Raw genomic sequence first — 21,604 nt, 5'->3', positions numbered from 1 at the left:
TATTATAAAATAAAAATGGTAATTTTACTCAAACATATAGAGTAAAACAAGAGACACTGAACATTTGGAGTGGTCTCTTATTTTTCCCCCGGCTGTATAATAAATATACATCTACTGCTACATCCCGTCAATCACTTCAAATAATCTACACAGTCAAAAGACTTCAGTTTTTCCTACAAATTTATTACACAATCCAGTACAGTACAGTACAGTAGCTCCCAGTTAGCCACAGGAGCCGAGCGGCCAGCCGAGCTCCCTCAGAAAACTACACCTCCCATGGTGCACCACTCCATGCTTCTCCAGCTGAAGATCTGGGCGACTGGAGCGCCAACCAATCACGGCCTGGGACGTCTTAGGGAGCGGAGGGGAGGGGCCAACCTGGAGGGACGATACAAGGTTTTATTTTTAATTAGTTAGTTAGGCCTAGATAGATAGACGGCTTTAGATGGATGGACAGACAGACAGACAGACAGACAGACAGACAGACAGACAGACAGACAGACAAAGGTGTACGGACGGACGGACGGACCGATCAATAGATAGATCGATAGATAGATAGATAGATAGATAGATAGATAGATAGATAGATAGATAGATAGATAGATAGATAGATAGATAGATAGATAGATAGATAGATAGATAGATAGATAGATAGATAGATAGATAGATAGATCGATCGACCGACCGACCGACAGACAGACAGACAGACAGACAGACAGACAGATACGTACGTTGATGTCTTTTGGTTCAGGTGTCTTAGGTCGCTCCACTTTCAACTCTTCCCTTAGCTTCACATTTTCTCTCCCGTACTGAAATGGACGTAAATGAAAAAGTCAAGTCAACTTTAGAGTCAATTTATGCAATATGATATCCAGATATACATAGAGATAAAAAAATACATTCATTTCTGACCCAATAAGTAAAAATGGATAAAATAAGATCACATGAAATAAGTATATATTCAATAAATAGATTATGTGAAGAAAAAAAAAGTTGTGTGCTTGTTTGATGCCCACTACTAACATGTGATCACATTTGGACTGTCAGATTACATATCGATAGAAGTGCTAAAGCTCCTATCTGCAAAAATGATGCAGGAAAAAGTGTGGAGAAACCTACAATAAAGTAGTATAGTCCAAAAACAATGGATTTTATTGTGTATTTTTGTTTGCTCAAAAAAATCAATTTTTCAGATGGGAGGTTCTGCTCTCTGGTCATTGATTTAGGGATATACAGCCCCGGAAAAAATTAAGAGACCAGTCTGGATTTTTCTTCAATCTTCATCTCTACATTACTTATTGAACATGCTCTTAATGACAATATTTGCTTTGTGAATTTGGTAGAAATGTTGTCAGTAGTTTATAGTATAAAATTAAAATGTTCATTCTACTCAAACATATGACCCTAAAGAGTAAAACAAGAGACACTGAACATTTGGAGCGGCCTCTTAATTTTTTCCAGAGCTGTATTTAATCTTGTCCACATAACTAACTTGTTGTGTTACTTTATCAACAGTAGAGGGCAGTGTGTGACAGTGTTCTACAAGCTTTTAACCATAGGAATGCAGTCAAGTGTGTGTGTGTGTGTGTGTGTGTGTGTGTGTGTGTGTGTGTGTGTGCGTGTGTGTGTGTGTGTGTGTGTGTGTGTGTGTGTGTGTGTACCTCCTTGTAGGCCTCCACCAGGAAGCCCCACCTGTTGGGCCAGGCGTCAGTTGAATGCTTCTCCGATTTTACATGCGCTCTCCTACACACACACACACACGCACACACACACACACACACACGCACACACACACACACACACACACACACACACACACACACACACACACACACACACACACACACACACACACACACACACACACACACACACACACACAAAGGCAGGTAAAAACCAATGCTTGTACCATTTCCTGATTGCTTTTCTATCACTGACTCCAAACAGTAGAACAAAAGTTATGGGAGCTAGCAGTATGCTTATATGTTTTACCTTGATTGCTGATATCCAGGTTATTTAAACCTGCAGTGTGTAGAATTTGGGGTTTTATTTCCTAGTACATTTAATTTAGTGCATCATAGCTGAATTTTTTTTTTAGAATTATTTATTTTTCCCTTAGAAAGAGTCTCCTTTAATATATTGTTACTGTTCAAATAACTGCAACCATGACAACAAACATTTATTTATTTTTAAAAAAAACAATATGCTAAATGTTATATGATGTAACGTCATATTCGGTAAATATTGAATATTAACAATAAAAATACCAACAGCAATAATAAAACATTAGTTATAATATAAATAATTCACAGCAAGCACACAGGAATACTGCATGGGTGTGTAGCCCTGCAGTCTTCAATCACAAATAAAGGTATGGGCCTAGGTGGGCATCCTTTATAAGCCCTTTGGGGTTTCTTTTGTCCCACCCGTGCATTTATGTATGTCTATGTGCATCTTTTTGCAATTTTAATCATGTTTATCTGCACAAACTAAACTAAACTAAACTAAACCTATTGAACATCTCAGGCCTATATATTCTGAAACAAGAAAAGGATGACCAACTTAGTCATTTTCAACAGCCAGTCAACAAGCCGATAACCGACACTAAGAACATCTTTCCAAAAGCTTTACCCTCCCCCCAAAAATATTGATCAAAATAAAGCATTAAATATGAACAGCATTTTAAAATAGTATCAGATTTACCAGATTTCGTCTTGATGCACAGAGTTCCTGGGTTCAGATATTCTCTGTGAATCCGCCATCTGTCCTGACTCCTGACCGTTTGTGTGTGTGTTTGTGTTTGTGTGTGTGTGTGTGTGTGTTTGTCTCAGTGTGTGTGTGTGTGTTTGTGTCAGTGTGTGTGTGTGTCTCAGTGTGTGTGTGTGTTAGTCTCAGTGCGTGTGTGTCAGTGTGTGTGTGTGTGTGTTTGTCTCAGTGTGTCAGTGTGTGTGTGTGTGTGTGTGTGTGAGAGGTTTCTTTCTCTCTGTCCGGCTAATGTTTCACCTGTGTGTAAGTCACACTGACAGAACTGTTTACTGTCGCCATGGAGATGGAGTTCCCTGACACATTTATATCTCTATTCTATCTGTAACCGTGGTGACGCTGGGATGACACCACTGTAAGGTCACTGAAAGCTCACACTCTCTCTCTCTCTCTCACACACACACACACACACACACACACACACACACACACACACACACACACACACACACACACACACACACACACACACTCAATTAGATTATATTTTTATTCAAAATTGCTTATAATCAACTTCTCTACTCCTTTCACCCTAATGAGACCTTTTCAAACTTTTTCAAATCTTCATACTCCACTTTAGCGTAAGCCTTTTCATCATTCACAAACATTTTCAATACACTTTTTTATTGTGAAAAGAAACACGATTACATTTATTTTTCAGTTATCAACATCAGACCCTTATACCTTCAATGAAAAAAGAGATCTCCTTGATTGTTACCATAGAAAAATAGCCCTTAGTTCAGAGATAGTCGCCAAAAGATTATGTCATAAAGTAAATAGGTTTTTCAATGTGCAGTAAGTCTGGACTGAATTGTATTACCTCAAAGAGACACAAGGTGGTGCTATAACCAAAGACTTCAGTCCTTCTTGGTAACTGTGTCAAGGGTCAGGCGTTGTTACTTCTCTGATGAATATTTATTAATAAAACTAAGACAGGCTTTTAACTGCTAAAAAAAAACAATAATTCTTAATCTTATAATGTTGCCTTGTGACAAAAGGCAATGACAAACGAGGGGAAATACATACGGTTTTACTGGGTAATCAAGCTATGTAAAACTATTTATTGATGGTGTAAAAATGCAACTCATTCATTAAATGCATACTAAATGTAGAGATAGGCTCGGTGCACCCGGTTTAACTCATGCAGTCTTTTACTACCTGCACCTAAAGGGAGCCACGAAAAGCAGCCAAGTGCAAAAAACTATGGTATACTGTGTACTACCAACCTCAGGATAATAAAGGCATAAAGATTTCTTGTGTTATTTATGTTGCCTGAGCACTGTTAGATTTGGTCAAGTAACTCATCTTAGAATGAAAGATGAAAATATAAATATAAGTATGAATATGTATAGGGGAGAACGGGGTAATGTGAGACACTTTTTACATGTGTTCCCCTCTAAGCGAGCAAAAATGATTTATCAGTCAGATTTACACATTTCCCATTAATTCAGGATGTTTCCTAGAAATGGGCATTAGCAGAATTTATTCATGACAAATGGCAGTGAAGATATGATTGTTTAAAAAAAAGTTGTCTTGTGTCTCACTTTACCCCAGCTGTGGGGTAAACTGAGACAGACCAGATAAATCAAGGGGGTAAACTGATCCACTTACTTTTTCCACTCTGAAACTACCATAACAACGCATGTTGTAACAGTTAGAATCCTGACAGCTAGCTTGAAAACCAAATATTCCAAAACTAATGTCGGACTAGTAACAGAATCATGGGGTTTGGTCAATTAAGCAAAACATTTTTCTAAACACTTGAAAGTAACTCTGATCAAATACAACATATACAGTGGCTTGAAAAAGTATTCATACCCACACACGCACATTTATTTCATTGGGATTTCATGCAATAGAACAATACAAAGTGCAGCATAATTGTGAAGTGGAATGAAAATGAAACATGGTTTTAATTTTTTTTTATAAATACAAAACTGAAAAATGTGGCGTGCAAAAGTATTCAGCCACCCTGAGTCAATACGTTGTAGAACCACCTATCGCTGCCATTACAGCTCCAAGTCTATTTGGGTATGTCTCTACCAGCTTTGCACATCTACAGACACATCTATTTTTGCCCATTCTTCTTTGCAAAATAGCTGATTCAGCGTCAGATTGGATGGAAAGTGTCTGTGAACAGCACTTTTCAAGTCTTTCCAGATATTCTCAATTGTATTTAGGTCTGGACTTTGACTGGGCCCTTCTAACATATAACTATGCTTTGATCTAAACCATTCCATTGTAGATATGGCTGTATGTTTAGGGTAGTTGTCCTGCTGTAAGGTGAACTTTCACCCCACTCTCAAGTCAGTTGCAGACTCTGTTTTCTGCCCTGTATTTGGCTCCATCCATCTTCCCATCAACTCTGACCAGTTTCCCCTTCCCTGCTGAAGAACAGGACCCCCACAGCATGATGCTGCCACCACCATGTTTCACGGTGGGGATGGTGTGTAGAGGGTGATGTGCAGTGTGAGTTTTCCACCACACATTGCATTTTGCGTTAAGGCCAAAAACTTCAATTTTGTTCTCATCCGACCAGAGCACCTTCCTCCAACCCTTGCCACAAACCATAGGGGGGAACAGCATATTCAGATAAGACCAAACTTGAAGTTTCTGGCCTAAATGCAAAAGGTATGTATTCAATAATTAACATTCAAATGACAGATAGAACCAGAAAACACAGTCTGAGGGTCAGAACACAGGACCCATAGAGCCAGCTAGTGTCTGGGGGTCAGAGCAAAGAACAATCAGAACCAGCCTGGGACTCAGAACACAGGACTAGACCCAGCTGTCTTTTTCCATCTTTTCAGTCTTTGATTAATATTTGTCTGCATTTGTTCTATTGGGATCATTCATTGAATAAAGACATTACTTAGAGTCTATTGATGTTAAAGGTCACTCTCCTGTCCCCCACATACATATGTGCCAAACCATGCCCTTGCTGACACCTCTTCAACCATCAACCCCCACCTCCAGCCCACATTGTCTTTTGTCTTATTCAAACTAGTCTCCTTGATACCTCAAATATAATGGATTCATTAAAAGATGGCATAGACACTGTCTCACTTTACCCCACTTCCACAATTTGAGAAAAAACAACCTCTCTCAGCAATTCAGGCTAATCTTCAGTTATCAGCATCACATGGTTTCATATGTTGGTAGTTCATCAACACGTATGATAGAAGTTTTTCTACCTGAATCAATTTGCTTTGGCACAACAATCGATTAAGTTGACAGCAAGAACATTTACTTTTACATGCAAAAAATACATTTTTGTGAAAAAAACATGCTTACAACATCACCATGAGGTCCTCTCTTTCATGGCCAAGGGGAAATGAGAGGGGCTTGAAAACATATATCTCACATGACTAAAAATGTGTTCCATTGCCTAGATACAGGGGGTGGCTCACATTACCCGATGCCTCACATTCCCCCGTTCTCCCCTATATATATCTTTTAAATCCAGTAATTCCTTGACTGTGTGAACCACAACTAATGTTGTCCAAATTTCTCACAACTGACCAAAGATGACCCCCTGCATCACATTATCTCTCTCGTGAAACAGAGGGCCTCAAACCTCTGCCTCAAACCTCTGCATGGCTTTCAGGTTTGACGTCATTGTACTTTCACCCTTCTGCTGCAGCTGCTGTTTGCTGAAGGATTTGAATCTGGACAGTTTGGACCGAGACTGATGACACAGTTTAGATTGTTTGGTATCTCTTGCTGTCGTCACTAGAGTATTACAACCCAACGAAGACCTATAGAAATCTAGAAATCAATATAAACCATGATGTATGCAATCATTTAAAAAAAAATTCTACTATGCACTGAGGTTTTTTTTCTTAGCACGGCAGATGCAGACTTCATTAAATGTATGCTACACTCTTAAGTTCTATAGATTTGTTTTCTGTCAATCTCTCAAATTTTTGACACTCAATTTTAAATTTTGGTAATTATTAAGCAAATGTGCCCCAAAAAAAATCGTGGATTATACAGTGAAAATAATCGTAAATTACAGCACTACACACTTAAAATCTCATCGAGCTGTTCTCAAAATGTTATTTTCAGGACTGACCAGTTTGTTTCACATTGTGCCTATCTGGGTTCACTCAGAGAACACAATGTTTTTTGTTTTTTGTCATTTTTTTTAATGTTTTCAACAGCCCTGAAAGAATCCCAGGGAGTTTTTGAACAAGGACTATGGACAGTTTGTAGTCAAAGTCAAATGTATTTCTATTGCACATTTAAAAACACCATCAGTTGACCAAAGTGCTGAACAAGACACAATACAAAACAACATATAAGATACGTGAGGGAAACAAAGGGAGGGAGTGTCAAAGTCTCAACTTGTGTTAAAGGCCAATGCAACAAAAAGTGAGTCTAGAGACAACTTGAATAAAGAAAAGAATGTGCAGTTAGTCTTGATCTGACTGAGTGATTCTGGGTGAAAGTTGAAAACCTGAAGTATCACCTCAGTTCAATTAGAATATGTATATTTGCACATTTAATTGTAAACTTGTCTTTTTTTCCTTTTTCAAAATGTACGACATAAAAAGTTCCCTGACTTCATGCAGTTTCTGTAAAAATTGTTTACGATTCTAACATTGATTCAAATATGTGGATTTTCGCTTTTTTTTTTACCTTCTTCATTTCAGTGCAACGCCAATATAAAGAACATAAAGCCACCTGAGTTTTCAGTTATCTGACTCTTACTTTATATGCCTATTCGCTTATCTGGGCCTTTTCTCTTGATAAATGTAACAGTTTAACCCAGGGGTGTCCAAACTTTTTTCACTGAGGGCCACATACAGACAAATCTACGAAGGTCCGGGCCACTTTGCAAAAATAACACATTTATCAGGACATGTAGCTGCTCTGATGTTTAGTTTCATAGTGTCTTCGTAAATTGTAACCCTTCTTCGGCAACACTTTCCTTGCAAATTAAACAGACATACTTCCCCTCAGAGCCAGCCCAAGCCTTCATGGGCACCTATAGACCCCTTATCTGTTTATCAACACGGCGGATGCGCGCGCTGCATAGTTGCAGAAAGAAAAATTGTTTGGCTGGTTGCCATGGTTACCCGTTTGGTTATATTGCAGTTGCGGTGTTTCTTTATAGGTCCATGGTGCTAAATAGCGATGTTGTCAGCTTACTAAAAACAGTTTATCAGCGAGTGATAACATTGGTTATGCGGAAACATTAACACTATTGAACGAGATACGTCTTAATGACCCATACGCGTTGCCGGCAGTTGAGTAGATAAATGATGAGAAGAAATGGCCCCGACGACTTCAGTGGCCGGACTGCTGTTGGAGAGTGACAGTAAAGACCGGCAGACAGATAGACAGAGAGAGGCAGAGATGCCTTTATTTCATAATTTAGCTTTTTGATTTAAAAGTGATCATAACTAGCCGTGATCATCTGTTTTTAGACTGACTCCTGCTTTCGGGGCCGTTGGGCTCACGAGCCGACCAGCTAATCAGACCAGCTGTTTGAGACGGAGATGAAAAGGAAAGTGAAACTTATGGTGGAGCAGTTAAATTAATAAATATTATAACCAAACACAATAATGTGTTGTGTTATCTGCTTTAGTAGCCTACAGTAGGCTAGCACATGTCGACCCCACTCGGTTTTCGTTTATTGATTTTTCCTAAATGGTATGATTTAGCCTACTTACCGGCTACACGTGTACACGTGCAAACCCCTACTGCCTAGTCAAACCATAGAGTCAAACACAAGGAAAGAGGACGGAGATGTATAACGTGGGTCATTGTAAATAAGCCTCCATTGCTTTCCATTGCTATAGCCTCGTATATATATTTTGTATGAAAAAATAATTTGGAGACACTGTGTCAGATGAATTAGAAGCTATTGAAGATGGGTTTTCCATAATAATATTAATTTAAAATAAAATATTATGCAGGGTCCTCTGGGATGGGCTTGGTGCTCTTTTTTTTATGGGAAATATTTCTTTGTAATATAATGAATGCATTTAAATTATTTAAAAATTGAAAGGGCCATATTACATTATATTTTGAAGAAAAAAAAATCAATCAGTTTTGACACCCCTGCACTAGTGGGTTAACTAAGAAATGCAAAAAATTTAGAAAAAAATAATAAAATGGCCATATTACATTATATTTTAAAAATCGGCCGCGGGCCAATAAAATGCGGGCCGCGGGCCGTAGTTTTGACACCACTGGTTTAAACTCTTAATTCCCCCAATCATAAACCAGTGATAGATCTTATAAGATTTTCTGTAGATATGTAGATTCTAGATTGTTGTATACTATACTCAGATTTGTGTTTTTAAAAGAGCCATGCAGTGGTTTGAAAGCCTGGAGGTATAAGGCAAATGTAAACAAATCCCCCTCCTCCGAAACCTTTAACATGAAACCCTGTCCTGTGTTCTACATGTTTTGTTTGTCATGCAGTGACGTAGCCAGTGTTTACAGTACGGTCATGTTATACAGTAAATACATGACCCATAACATAGGACGTCCCAGATAAGAAACTGTTTTTTTTGTCCCACTACACCTGCTCTCACACACAACCAGGTGATAAAACACAGAAATATATTTAGCATTTTATAGAGCAAGACATACTACATTTTCGGCAAGTTTTTGAGAATTAAACAATAAACAACATAAACACTTTTTTTTCTTTCTTTATTTCTTGTCTGTTGATGTTTTGTTTGTTTGCTTGTTGTTCAAGAAAAATCAAATCAAATAAAAATAATTATACAAAAAAATACAAAATATGTTTATCATTATGGTCACATTTAACATTTGTGTATGTTTGACACAAGTTAAAGGTGCAGTGTGTAATATGACATCATCAAGTAAGTTCTAGAAAGTTCTAGAACGTTCTAGAATGCAACGCTCCCTGGGTAACCCCACCCCTTTCGAATAATAACAGAAGCTAGAGTGGCCTTCAAGGACAAGAAAAATTCTAAATTTTAAACAATGCACCTGATGACATTCCAACTATGACACTTCCAAAATGGCGGCGACTAGGCCTTGGTCCAAGGTATGGAGAAATATGGACATATATGAGACCCCTACTAAGGGAAAAAAAAAATCTAAAATTTTTTTTCAGCTATTATGCACTAAATTAAATGTACTTATGGATATTATAATTATTTTCTACAAAATCTGCTAGGAAATAAAACACAAAATTCTACACACTGCAGGTTTAAGTTAACGACAGTTACGTTTTATAATTTCTTCCTACTCCTTTTCAGGCATATCAATAGAATAAATGCTTTATTATTTTTCTAATTTGTGAAATCATTTTAACATTGTTTTTGTTTATTGTTCTTTATGCCTTTTATTTTATTGTTTTGTATTTTTAATATGTTTGTTTTTTATTGATATGTCTGAAGTAAATGCAATCAATTCATTTCAAGTTATCATTGTCTCAATCACCTATTTACTTCTAATGAGTTGTGGGCAGCTGGTTGTTATTTTAAATTTTTTGGAGCAATTTCGTACCACAAAAAGCAGCCGAGTGAAGGTGCAAAATGTGCAATCTCAACTCATTAAGGTATACTGTAGAAGAGGTTGGGAAATGTTTGTCTTTCATACTGATTGTGGAGCTTATCCCAAATAACAACAGATCCACTCTTCTGTGGTAACATTATCTGTATTTCTCCCAAACAGACACACACACACACACACACACACACACACACGCACTCACACACACACACACACACACACACACACACACACACACACGCACTCACACACACACACACACCCCTGTCAGTCAGCCAATAACAGGAGACCAGTCAGATTGCTTTCCACGTCACACGCTGTTCTGACGATGTCGAACTCTGAACTCACACCACTCAGCACTTTGGTTCAAAGGTCAACCGTAGCTGCTGCAAGAGGGAAGGGGATTTCTGCACAACAATAAAATATATTTTTTTTAAATAGTAGCTATAAAAAATGCAGGCAAAATTTTGCGTTGCATTTAAAGGTGCAGTGTGTAATATGACATCATCAAGAAAGTTATACAAAGTTCTAGAATGCAACACTCCCTGGGTAACCCCAACCCTTTCGAATAATAACAGAAGCTACAGTGGCCTTCAAGGACAAGAACAATTCTAAATTTTAAACAATGCACCTGATGACATTCCAACTATGACACTTTCAAGATGGCGGCACTAAGCCTTGGTCCAAAATATGCAGAAATATGGACATATATGAGACCCTTTCTAAGGGAAAAAAAAAAAATTAAAAAAAAAAAAATTAAATGTACTGATGGATATTATAATTACTTTCTACAAAATCTGCAAGGAAATAAAACCCAAAATTCTACACACTTCAGGTTTAATTTTTTTGTAAGCAAACACTATGCAACTGTCGGGTACGTCAGAGAAGTGAATATTTGAAAATGATTACATGATTTAAAGGTGCTCCGAGGAACTTTCAGTTTGTGTTCATTCTTGCTCCCCCTTTGGACAAAAGCGGTAGTGTTTTTACTACGCCAGCTGTTGTTCCAGGGTGAGCGTATACACATGACAAAGGTATTAAGAAACACTATATAAAAATAGCATTCTTTGCACTGATGCTCTCGTTTGCATCAGTGCAAACGAGAGCCGTGACCTCTCCCAAGTGCCACGGCACACTTGGGAGAGGTGTGCCGTGGCCAAAGTACAGATGCTAATGAGATGACACGTGCACACGCATGGATACGCAACCTGAGCTGGCTGACGTAGTCCATGCGCGACCCTTCTTCCCCACAATAATTGTAAACAATGGCGGTAAGAGGTTCACAAGTGGGTTCCGGTGCGATCGCGAAGTGGAGAGTTTGCTAGAAATTTGGACCGGCGACAGTATTCAGTCGCAGCAATGGTCCCAGCTGGATAAGACCCACAACATTTCGGAGGTGTTTGGGGCAATCCGCGACTACTGTTGTTCTCCATTGTTGTTCTACTAATTCCAGCAGCGAGTACGCTTGGTGATGACGTATGTATCGTATTACGACGTGATGACGTATGTATGATGGCGCAATCGTGCCCGGGCCGCGGCCTTTGGGAGCAGTGTGACCACGGGCCAGCGGGGGAGTGGGGAGGGGGTGGGGATCTTCCTGCAGCACGGAACAGGCACACTTGCCTAGTGTGAGTGCGCCCTTAGTTCCAAAAGACAATACAGATGATTATGGTCAGCAGCATTCATGCATGGAGAGAAGACCAGAGCATCCTACCCAGAGCAATGCCAGGGTCTTGTTGTAGACACAAAATGAGCTGCTTTACACAGAATGGTTGACATGGTCAGATAGGTAGGCAAGGCAAGGCAAGGCAAGGCAAGTTTATTTATATAGCACAATTCAGACACAAGGCCACTCAAAGTGCTTTACAGGGGCAAGATTAGAATAACAATGGAACAATCAAGTTTGGTTCTTGATGACATCAATGCCAATCTGAATCTGGGAGCTTCCAGGATGGCTCAGGGTGTCAGCCCAATCAGACTGATATAATTACAATAGAAACTCCAGAAAGGATACATCAGTAGTTAAAATGAGAGGAAATACACTTCATACAATGATCAAATCATGAATGTAGAGACAAGAGTAGAATTAAACTAATCAATATTAAATTGGCTTCCACACATGTCATTCATGATCATCAGAGGAAAAATGAGACTGTTTCAGAAATATGTAAAAGTTCCTCATAGCTACTTTAAGTATGAAAACATGAATAAAAATGAATATATTCAAACTAGTTAATCTGGCAATACACACTGCCCTTTCCCCCAAATGTATTATCACCCTAGGTCTTTTTGTCCACTTTTAAAGGGTGACTGCATAACTTTAAAGTAATTGAGCCAGCAGTGGTGAGGGGGACACCTTAAAACCAAAAGAAAAGGTTGCATGATTTGACTATGAAAACATGACTGAAAATGAATTTATTCTAACTGCACACACACACACACACACACACACACACACACACACACACACACACACACACACACACACACACACACACACACACACACACACACACACACACACACACACATAGAGAGACTGTTTCGGAAATATTTAAAAGTTCCTTGTGGCTACTCAAAGCCACTACGAGTAACATGGCACGTTGGCGTCCCCTTTGGACAAAAGCGGTAGTATTTTTACGACGCCAGCTGTCGTGAAGCTGTTTTCTAGCTCGTGCCGGGCGTGCGAGATTCAAATGATCAGGAAGCAATATAGTGCATGTCCGTGTGTTGAAAGTGTGAGGACTCTTTTCGGCTCCGTTAGAGTGGTTAGTGACACAGCATCAACTAATGCCAGTCAGTGCTACACACACCTGATTGCAATGAGTTGATGCAGTGTCACCTCTCACGGAGCTGAAAGATTACGTGTCCTCACACAAAGCGAATGAACGAGAGACGGCAGTTAGTTATGGATCACGATGAGGTAATGTGTTTATGTTGTTGTAAATAATGACTATTTCAGATGAATAATGGTCATCTGATGATGCTGGAAAAGCGCTATATAAATAAAATATATTATTATTATTATTATTATGAATGAAAATAAATCCATTCAAACTGGTTAATCTGGCACAAAAACGAGCTGCCCTTTCCCCCATATCTACTTCTAAAGGCCCTTTAAAGGAGGACTGTGTAATGACTGAAAAAGTAATTGAGCCGGCAGTGGTTAGAGGACTGAGGACAAAGCTGTTTTTCTCTGTTTGGGAGCGTTGCCAAACTTGGCAGCTATCAGCGTATCAGTGGAGTTGCGTGAATCTGCCATTATGACGCTCAACCTGAGGTTTAATGATTCACCCGGCCGGCTCCTCTTACTCAGTGTTTTAGTGATCGGCAGGGAACACAAAGTTCATGCAAATAGCCCACACACACACACACACACACACACACACACACACACACACACACACACACACACACACACACACTGGGACATACGCATGCACACACACACACATACACACACACAGGCAGGCATACACACACACACACACACACACACACACACACACACACACACACAGGGACGTACGCATGCACACACACACATACACACACACAGGTAGGCATACACACACACAGGGACGTACGCATGCACACACACACACACACACACACACACACACAGGGACGTACGCATGCACACACACACACACACACACAGACATTCACGTGCACGCACACACACAGACACACACACACACACACAGGGACGTACGCATGCACACACACACAGACAGGCAGGCATGCACAAACACACACATACAGACGCACATAGACATACATACACACACACACACACACACACACACACACAGACATAGACATGCAGGCACACACACACACGCACACACACACACACACACACACACACACTCCTCCTCCTTGTCGTGTGGGACATCCTAGCCGGTATAAAGGAGGCAACTTTCTCTACAGTTGATACATTTCACAGAGAAGGAAAAATCTTCAGAATCTCTCCTGAAAACAGACGGAGACAGAAACACCTCAACAGATGAGGCAAAGCTAAAGGATCGCTGCTCCCAACAAAACTACGCAAGGTAACTTGATGCTCTTTCTTTCTTAGCAGAGTGACTTGTCAGTAATGTGAGAAGTTGTATGGAGTTATATGCAGTATAAGTAAGAGGGAGTCTAGACAGGGATGCTGTAGCAGAATTGATAGCCTATACAGTAGTGCTTCCAATGAAAATATAAGACAAAATATAACCACTCAGTAAAGAAATATTTTTTATTTTTGAAATGATGTAAATGATGTCTTTTTGATTTTTGTTTAAAAGTTGCACTATGTGATTATTCAATGCTAAGAATCACATGTAGAGAAAATGTGTTCTGTAAACTAGCTGCAGGCTCTGCACATGTAAACAAATCCCCCTTTCTCTCCCTTGAAACTGCACAGTGCACCTTTAAATTACATGACAACACTTTAACACTTTACTTTGCCCTTTGTAAAAAAAATATGTGCAAAAGTCATTACATTTCATTTTTGTTAAATGTTGTCTTTTGCTATTTTTTTCAATTTCTCTTCCATTCTTATCTAAAATTCATTTTCCGACTCTTAGACTTTCCTCTAGTCTTTGAATTCTCTATCTATCCACTATATCTCTCTCTCTCTTTCCTCCACCATCTACCCCCTACATCTCTCTCTCTCTGTAGCCCAGCACCATGCCTCCTCAGCTGCCTGCACAGAACCGGAGGGCCCCCCGGATGGTCCAGGGGGAGCTCAGTGCCCTCAGCCCCAACGTGAGGGAGTTTGTAGAGGCCAACGTCACTCTGTGTCAACCCGAAGCTCTGCACATCTGTGACGGGTCGGACGAAGAGAGCCGAGCCATTCTGACACAACTGGAGGAGCAAGGGCTGATCAAGAAACTCAAGAAATATGAGAACTGGTAGGTTGGGGGATGTATGGGGTTTTTAAGTTGATGGCTAACACTCTACAGTAAGGGTACATTAATTAACTGTTATACAATGCAGATAAGATAACTGGTAGGTTGACTAATATGGGGATTTTAAGTTGATTTCTATTTTTTCTCTCCCAGAGCAGTAAGGTCCAGACATGAATTAACTAATATTGTTTTGTTGATGGCTAACTTTACAACAAGGGTACATTCATTAATTTTTATTTAATGCAAATATGAGAACTGGTAGGTTGAAGGATCTGGGTTTTTTAAGTTTATTTCTAGATTGGTTTACACAGCAACAGGGTCCGGAAATACCGTAGAATTTAAAAAAAAATAATAGAATTGATTGAAAAAAGCTCTGGGTAGCTGTAGAAATGACGTTAATGGTAGCAACAACACAATGTCTGAAATGCATTATGAAAAAACTGATACAATTATTTATGTCAGGAATGGCCACTGAGATCAATGTATTACAGAGCATATATAGAATAAAGTAATCGAAATTACAATATCGAATGAAATAATAAGATCATAAAACATCCCAAAATTACAATAGATCAAAAATATATCATGAAATAATTTTTCTAGGTTCTATGTTGGTTTACAGAGCAGCAATGTCTATAAATAACAGTTATGATAAAATTATCTTCTCAAAAACAAAAGCTCTTCAATGCATTTTTTAAAAACAGTGAAATGTCATATTGCTGAGTGGTGTCGTTGTTTAAGACAACGTGTTCCATCCGATCCCCGCCAGCTGTTTGAACAAATAACAAATAACACACATTCTTACTAAACCAGTCATTCCTGCTCCTTCAGGCAGAAGACAATACACCTGTTGGAAAGCCCACGGCAAGGTTATGTAATGAATATGTTTGAGAATCAGGTGTAAGGTCAACAGACAGACAGAAGAAATGTTGTTAGTTCATCCTGTAGCCGACATTTGCAAGTGTAGCCTCTTACGTGAACTTGTTTATCTTATTAAAGTTGCACAATGTAACTTTTGGTGTGTCAGAGAAGTGGACATTTTGTAAGGTTTTTAATCTTATAACTGAATAAACAAACTTTGCTGACAGGGAAATGTGATCCCTGGAACACTGTTTGAAGTTAGAAAGCTTCCTGAAAAGTTACTGTTTCACTGTTGTTGTTGTTGTTTACAGCAGCAGGGCCCACAGCTTTGCTTACACACACATATTCTAGTCTTATGTTTGGTTCCAGGTTCCTGATTTTAGATTTTTTTGATTTATGATGATAGAATTATTTAATACTAAGAATTAGTTATATACAAAATATGTTCGGTAAACTAACTGCAGGCTCTGCAAATGTAAACAAATCCCCTTCCTCTGAAACTGCATAGTGCCCCTTTAAATACCAAGAACATTTGAAAATTAAATTTATAATCTAATGAAATTTGAATGAGAATAACTAATGCATTCTTTCTCTTATTTCTTCTAGCTGGTTGGCGAGGACGGACCCTCGTGACGTGGCCCGTGTGGAGAGTAAGACGGTGATCGTGACGCGGGACCAGAGAGACACGGTTCCCAAACCCCTGGACGGAGGAGTGAGTCAGCTGGGACGCTGGATGTCCCCCGAAGAGTTCGACAAAGCCATGACCCAGCGCTTCCCTGGCTGCATGAAAGGTAACACTGGCAAAGAGAACAATGTCTGACCCAATTAAGACTTTAGTTTTAAAGCTATAGTGCGTAACTTTTTATATGAATGAATGTCGGTTACATTCACGGCATCGACAAAGGAGTTGACAAAGTAAGTTGATTATGCCTATCAGCTCCACAAAACTCTCTCTGTATTTCTCAGTATGGCAGCGTTTACAAACTGGTGCAGGAGCTCAAGAAGAGCCCAAGAAATGTTTCAGTTGTTGATTCTACTGCTAAGAAAAAAACTGGACAAAACAACAAAAAGAAATACAATCTATGCAACAAAAGCTTAACCTCATGAAGATGCACCGACAGTGTTGTTGTAAATAACTCTGAATTCCTCATGGGGGGCAACAGAAGTTACGCACTAGAGCTTTAAAATCAGCGCCTGGAAAAAACTCCATATTGTGAATAAAATATCCACTAAAACCTTCCTAAATCAACATGTTAATATCTGTAACTTTCCCCCCCCCCCCAGGGCGCACCATGTATGTGATCCCTTACAGCATGGGTCCCGTGGGTTCCCCTCTGTCTAAGATCGGAGTGGAGCTGACCGACTCTCCGTACGTTGTGGCCAGTATGAGGGTGATGACGCGCATGGGCAAGGCTGTGCTCGCTGCTCTCGGGACGGGAGAGTTCGTCCGCTGTCTGCACTCTGTCGGCTGTCCTCTGCCCCTCAAAAGTAAGTCAAGAAAAAGAGCTTGTTGTATAAATTCAGCGTGTCTGTCTGTCTGTCTGTCTGTCTGTCTGTCTGTCTGTCTGTCTGTCTGTCTGTCTATCTATCTATCTATCTATCTATCTATCTATCTATCTATCTATCTACAGCTCTGGAAAAAATTAAGAGAGATTTAAAGGCATTTGTTTGAGTAGAATGAACATTTTGGTTTCATAATATAAACTACTGACAACATTTCTACCTAATTCCAATACATTTTTTGTCATTTAGAGCATCTTCAATAAGTAATGTAGAGATGAAGATTCGAGAAAAATCCAGACTGGTCTCTTCATTTTTTCCGGAGCTGTATTTATTGTCATTGGTGTAACTGTTTACTTTGACAATCAGATTTCAAATAAACTAATTCCCCTCTCCCCCCTCTTCCAGAGCCGTTGGTGAACAACTGGCCCTGTAACCCTGAGGAGACATTGGTCGCTCACATCCCGGACAAAAGGCAGATCGTCTCGTTTGGAAGCGGCTACGGAGGAAACTCTCTGCTGGGGAAGAAGTGCTTCGCTCTGCGCATTGCCTCTCGCATCGCCAAGGAGGAGGGCTGGCTGGCTGAGCACATGCTGGTAAGACATGGAGAAAGGGATTGAGCGAGCCAAACCATTCATAAACAACTTGTGCAATTCTTACCAAAAAAAATTAAAAGGAAAATCCTTACACGTATAATTAGATTTTTGACATTTCAGCCATTTCCTTTGTTGAAATAACTTATCATTCCTTGCAAATTTTAATTTTTCAAATTTTCTACAGTTTACCCATTCTTAGCTGTATCATGGGGACGTCACACAACAACTTGTACAATTCTAAACGATGAATGAATCGGAGAAAATAACTGATGAAGTGATTAAGCACAACCTTAACTGTAAAAACTAAAAAGTTAGGAAAACTTACATTGTAAAGGCATACACTAGATTTTTTTGTTTTGACCAAACTTACATTCTCAAGTTTAAAGGAAAAATGCCTACACATGCCAAAACACCATATCCAATTCTTACCAAACCAAATCTTTCTCTTGCACAGATCCTTGGCATCACTAACCCTGCCGGAGAGAAGAAGTACGTGGCAGCAGCGTTCCCTAGCGCCTGTGGAAAGACCAATCTGGCCATGCTCTGTCCCACGCTCCCGGGCTGGAAGGCCGAGTGTGTGGGAGACGACATCGCATGGATGAAGTTTGACGATGAAGGTAAAGGGAACTAAATTTGGTATTAGGAGCTAGATGAATGGATGGATGGATGGATGGATGGATGGATGGATGGATGGATGGATGGATGGATGGATGGATGGATGGATGGATAGATAGATAGATAGATAGATAGATAGATAGATAGATAGATAGACAGACAGACAGACAGACAGACAGACAGACAGACAGACAGACAGACAGACAGACAGACAGACAGACAGACAAAAAGATAGATAGATATTTACTTATCCCCATGGAGAAACTATTATTCAAATGACCCATTATTTACATGCTCCCCCTCTTTGTTCCCTGTTGTTATAGGAAACCTTCGCGCCATCAATCCCGAGAACGGATTTTTCGGAGTCGCACCCGGCACCTCGGTCAAAACAAACCCCAACGCCATGGCAACCATCGTCAAGAACACCATCTTCACCAACGTGGCGGAGACCAGCGACGGCGGAGTATACTGGGAGGGGATGGACCAATCACTGCCTGAGGGAGTCACAGTCACTTCCTGGAAGAACAAGCCCTGGACCAAAGCAGATGGTGAGGGTTTAGTTCATATGTTGTTTTTTACAAAGACATCTGCAAATTGTGCATATGGGAAAAGGAAAACTCTACATACCTTTGATAACTGAAAAAACAGCATGTCCAAAGTGTACAGTACACAGTAAATAGATGCCAAACAATAATCAGAAATGTTTGATACAATACATATAGTCTTAAATTAAGATGACCCGTTACATAGAAGTGTCATCCTGTCTAAATTATGTTGAATAATTAGATTTTAAGTTAATATTTTTCAGTTAGCCACCATTTCCTTAGGAATAAAGGCAAGATCGTGTGAATATAAAACTTACCTTGCTATGTTTCCTGCTCCCCAGGCGAACCCTGTGCTCACCCCAATTCCCGATTCTGCACCCCGGCCGACCAGTGTCCCATCATCGACCCCATGTGGGAATCCCCCGAGGGAGTGCCCATCGAGGCAATCATCTTCGGAGGGCGCAGGCCAGAAGGTAAAATAATCTAGCAACTAAAAACATTGGCAAAATTATTATAATTGTTCAAAAGGGCCTTTAATTAATGGAAGAAGATGCAAAATATCAGGAGAAAAAATTAGCTAATACATATCTCACCCATGATCCCCTAGAAAGTACAATCTGGCAACTACAGATATAGCAAAAACAGATATAGAAATATAGAAATAGAGAAAAGGATATAACAAGTGTGTTGATGAGAGCACCAAGGGCCTAAAAAGAATGGAAGAAGATGCAAGATACGAGAACAATCAGCTAATACTAAACTGACCTATGATCCTTCTTAATTCCAGGCATCCCGTTGGTGTACGAGGCTTTCAGTTGGCAGCACGGAGTGTTTGTCGGAGCATCTATGAGGTCAGAAACCACGGCCGCAGCTGAACACAAAGGTCAGTATCTCATCTTACTAATGAGAAGGAATTTGTTTTGGTCTGACCACGATTCAATGGATTTTAAGGAGGTTCCTCAGCAATTTTGGAGAATGCTTGTTGTCAAAATCAGTGAATATCTCCTCATGATTCGCTACAAGCATTCTCCAGAATCGTTGACTCCACCTTTACTACCTCACATAGTGTTGTGATATTTGAAGTGAAGTGAGAAAAATAGGAAGGGTCGATTACTTGGACATTGATTAGATCCTCATATAAAACTAAAATCTTTATTTCACACTGAATTTGTAGGATTTTTGGAAGATGAAAAAAAACGATGGATTTATATACCAGGACACACCTAAAAAGACACTCACCCATTCTCTCTCCTTTCTTTTATCTAAAGGCAAGGAGATCATGCACGACCCCTTCGCCATGCGTCCTTTCTTCGGCTACAACTTCGGCCAGTACCTGTCCCACTGGCTGAGCATGGCCGACCGCCCCAACGCCAGACTGCCCAAAATCTTCCACGTCAACTGGTTCCGCAAGAGCCCCACCGCCGGCTTCCTCTGGCCCGGATTCGGTGACAACATTCGGGTTCTTGACTGGATGTTCCGGCGTCTTGATGGTAAGGCCGGTGCCATGCCCTCTGTGGTGGGCTACCTGCCGTGCTGTGACTCCCTGAACCTGGAAGGCCTGAAGGACAGTGTTGATCTGGACGAGCTGTTCTCATTGGATCAGGAGTTCTGGCGGAAGGAGGTGCAGGACGTGAGGAAGTATTTCACCAACGAAGTGAACGACGACTTGCCCAACGAGGTCGCCCGGCAACTGGATCTGCTAGAGCAGAGAGTTAATCAGATGTAAAGGGATTGGGATTGGGAAGTAAATAGCTATTTTTTTGAATGGTGTTTGGTAATTCTAGAACAAATGTTGAGACATTCTAGAAGGACATTGTAGTCATTCTGGAACCTAAACATTGATTCACATAACTTTAACATGTTGGAAATTCTAGAGCAAAGGTTAAGTAATTCTAGAATGATATTGTAGTCATTCCAGAACATTAACGTAATTATTCTGATACAGCATGTTGGGAATTCTACAACCAAAATGAACTAATTCTAGAATATTGCATCAGTGTTGTACTGAGGATACCAATAAGATGTCCTTTCTATGATGATGTTGTCCCTCATAACTTGAAGAGAGAGGAACAACCCCACATAGACATTTAATTTTATGAAAAACGTTTTGAATGTAAAGGGGGGGAATTTGAAAGAATAGCTATTTTGAACGGTGTTGATTCAAAATTATAGAACAAATGTTGGGTCATTCTAGAAGGACATTGTAGTCATTCTAGAACATTAATGTAATTATTCTGATACAGAATGTTGTTAATTCTAGAACCAAAATAAACTAATTCTAGAACATCTCATCAGTGTTGTACTGAGGGGATCTGGTTTTCATAAA

General features: G+C 39.8%; 2 protein-coding genes across 2 annotated transcripts; one reads left to right on the top strand and one right to left on the bottom strand.

Moving 5' to 3' along the window:
* Positions 1-222: 222 nt before the first annotated feature.
* LOC307249234 (ciliary microtubule inner protein 1-like) lies at positions 223-2,762 on the bottom strand (the record flags this gene model as incomplete). The annotated part of the gene is made up of 4 exons (XM_080025877.1): positions 223-378; positions 732-809; positions 1,662-1,743; positions 2,704-2,762. The coding sequence occupies 4 exons, from the start codon at positions 2,760-2,762 to the stop codon at positions 223-225; spliced, it is 375 nt and encodes a 124-aa protein (XP_079882003.1).
* A 12,178-nt stretch (positions 2,763-14,940) lies between these two features.
* Positions 14,941-21,004, top strand: pck1 (phosphoenolpyruvate carboxykinase 1 (soluble); the record flags this gene model as incomplete). The annotated part of the gene is made up of 9 exons (XM_080026926.1): positions 14,941-15,164; positions 16,629-16,813; positions 17,307-17,510; positions 17,931-18,118; positions 18,573-18,735; positions 19,057-19,281; positions 19,620-19,751; positions 20,066-20,161; positions 20,547-21,004. 9 exons carry the CDS (start codon positions 14,941-14,943, stop codon positions 21,002-21,004), a joined length of 1,875 nt encoding a protein of 624 aa, XP_079883052.1.
* Positions 21,005-21,604: the final 600 nt, after the last annotated feature.

This window comes from Ammodytes marinus (assembly GCF_949987685.1).
Source record: "Ammodytes marinus genome assembly, chromosome: 4".
Taxonomy (NCBI): domain Eukaryota; kingdom Metazoa; phylum Chordata; class Actinopteri; order Uranoscopiformes; family Ammodytidae; genus Ammodytes; species Ammodytes marinus.
Note: the sequence above shows the minus strand (reverse complement) of the source record. Positions and strands in the feature narration are given on the sequence as shown.